Below are 2,478 nucleotides of genomic sequence, written 5' to 3' on the forward strand. Positions count from 1 at the left end.
CTAGCTTTTTCACCTAACATGGATCAATATCAGGCTACTGGCCGACATGATGGACTAGCTACTTGCATTCATTCATATATATATATATATAATTACACTCCGGGCTCAGAAATATTGTGCCAAGAGAAGAGTCTCCCTTGATATCGTTGAGTGAATGTAAAATATCAGAGAGGACTCATAATCATTCTTGTAATCTGAGATAGATATTGTAAATAGATGCATGAAATAAATTATGTGATATATGTATGAGTTAAGGAATTCAATTCCAATTCCAATACATTATTATTGTTTCTCGGCTTTTTTATGTTTGTATATGCTGCAAGCAAGTCAGATCAGTTTAATTCATCAATCACATTTATATATATATATACACTATATATCATTCATATAATTAGTTATTATTTGAGATAGATCAGATATGCATAAACTAAAGAGATGATGCATGCATTATACGGTAACCGCAGGTTTATTATGGTCTAATTTGATGAAGTCTCAATCATGCATACAATATCATCTTAAGTCTTGGAAATTATGAGTTATATAAAATATAACAATTTGCAGCAAATTAAACAATAGTTGCAGATAGAATAAAGTAAAGTTAACTGGGATGAATATGTAAATAATAACAAGAGATTCATAGTGAATTAGTACAGATAGAGAACCATGTATATCTCTCAGATCAGCAGCAACAAATTCATGAACTAATTAATTACAGCCAGAGAGAAACGGATGGTATTATTGAATAGAAAACCATTGGTAGTAGCTAGTGGCTGGCTAGAAAAAAAGAGACACATACATAGAATAATCATAATCATCATCATCTGATCTAAATACATGTAGAAAGAAATTAAGCTATCTAGAAAGGCCCCATGATCCAATATTCCAGTTACAAAGCCTAACCTCTTTGCATCGAACTAGACAGATCCACCAACACTACAAAATCCGGAATCAACATTCAATAAATATGAATAGATCTTTCTTCTGCACGCAGCATTGCAGTGTCCATGAAAGTGACCCCATAACTCATAACAACCCCCTCAATAATCTTGTATTTACAACAACAACAACAACAAGAGCAAGAGCAGCAACAGCAAAAACAATCGAAATTGTCTAGGCTTTGTTTGTTGTAAGACCTAAAAACACAGACAGAAAGTAAAAAAGCATAGATGCCCCCAACAACAGAGATAGATAGAGATCAATTGAAGTGGCTAATTGAGAATCAAAAACTCCAAAGGGTATCTAAATCGGAATTCCCAGGGGAGTCATCGGAGGAGAAAGAGTGCATCCTTGGAGGGCTAACCTGCATTCCCCTGGCCATGTCTTCGATGACACTCGGCATATTCAGAAGCTCATCCTCGTCAATGTACTCCGCCACCATCATCCCTCCTTGTTCTTCAGTACTCAAACTGGAACAAGACCCTTCAACAATAACGTTATCGTTACCACCACCACCGCTACTACTACCTTCTAGAGGGTTCTGCGGTGGCCTCGGAAGCCTCGCCTGAGCGGCGGCGGCGGCTGCGGCGCGAATATCAGGAGGAGACAATGAGGCAGGAATAGGGTAAGATTGTACGGAATCGGGGAAGTTGAGAGGCGCATCGGGACCCTTCAAGGCAAGAGCAGCAACATCGTAGGCAGCAGCAGCCATCTCAGGTGTTGGGTATGTCCCCAGCCAAATGCGCGTCGTCTTGCGTGGCTCCCTTATCTCCGACACCCACTTCCCACTCCGGCAGCGTGTTCCCCGGTACCGCACGGCAGAAGAGGGGGAAGAGGATGATGAGGTTGGGGCTGGAGTAGTGGCTGGTGGGATTTGTATCGGAGGAGGAAGAGGGTTGTTACCATCATCCATGAAGTAGCTAGTAATAGTAAAAGCATAGATAGAACTTAGAACAAGGGTTAAGGGTTTTTAGGACACGCAACTTAACACTTAAATCATCAAAACCTTACCGTGGCCAAGTCGCGGGGATTTTTGTTTCATCACAAACACACTTTTCTTCTAATAATCAATTATTATTTTCGTTTGCTTTTTGAAATTCCGCTAGAGAGCTAATGGAATATTTGTATAATGTCATGTTATGAAATTATTATTCTAAAAATTTAAGCTAATTAAAGTTCTTTCAGATCTAGAATTCTTATACCATGTCATGAAACTATTTATACTAAAAACTTAAACTAATATAAAAAAGTAACACTAATAGTTATATCTCTAATATTGAATCGGACATTCCTAAATTTTTATTGTACACATTGTACAGAAATTCCATTGACTCTATATTCATCTAATAAATCTTAATTATTAACTTCACATAAAAATAATTATACTTAAATATTTATTTTTTTGGTAATGATAAGCGACCAAATATTCTACTAATCAAGTTCGCAAGTCAGTTCAATAATCTAAGTGTTTCTTCTATTTTTTGACTTCATTAAAAAATAATGTATTTAGGCAAAAATTAAATTTTCAAAAAACTTAAAGAA

General features: G+C 36.6%; 1 protein-coding gene across 1 annotated transcript; it reads right to left on the reverse strand.

The window, feature by feature from the left end:
- Nucleotides 638-1,925, reverse strand: LOC107619546 (ethylene-responsive transcription factor ERF027). Its single transcript, XM_016321836.2, has 2 exons — nucleotides 1,023-1,925; nucleotides 638-983 (listed from the first exon to the last, which is right to left on the reverse strand). The coding sequence occupies exon 1, from the start codon at nucleotides 1,847-1,849 to the stop codon at nucleotides 1,220-1,222; it is 630 nt and encodes a 209-aa protein (XP_016177322.1). The 5' UTR covers nucleotides 1,850-1,925; the 3' UTR covers nucleotides 638-983; nucleotides 1,023-1,219.

Source organism: Arachis ipaensis, chromosome B09 (genome assembly GCF_000816755.2).
Source record: "Arachis ipaensis cultivar K30076 chromosome B09, Araip1.1, whole genome shotgun sequence".
Taxonomy (NCBI): domain Eukaryota; kingdom Viridiplantae; phylum Streptophyta; class Magnoliopsida; order Fabales; family Fabaceae; genus Arachis; species Arachis ipaensis.

Excerpts from the sequence above, each read along its gene's own strand:
- LOC107619546 (XM_016321836.2), bottom strand. The coding sequence starts at position 1,849 with ATGGATGATGGTAACAACCCTCTTCCTCCTCCGATACAAATCCCACCA.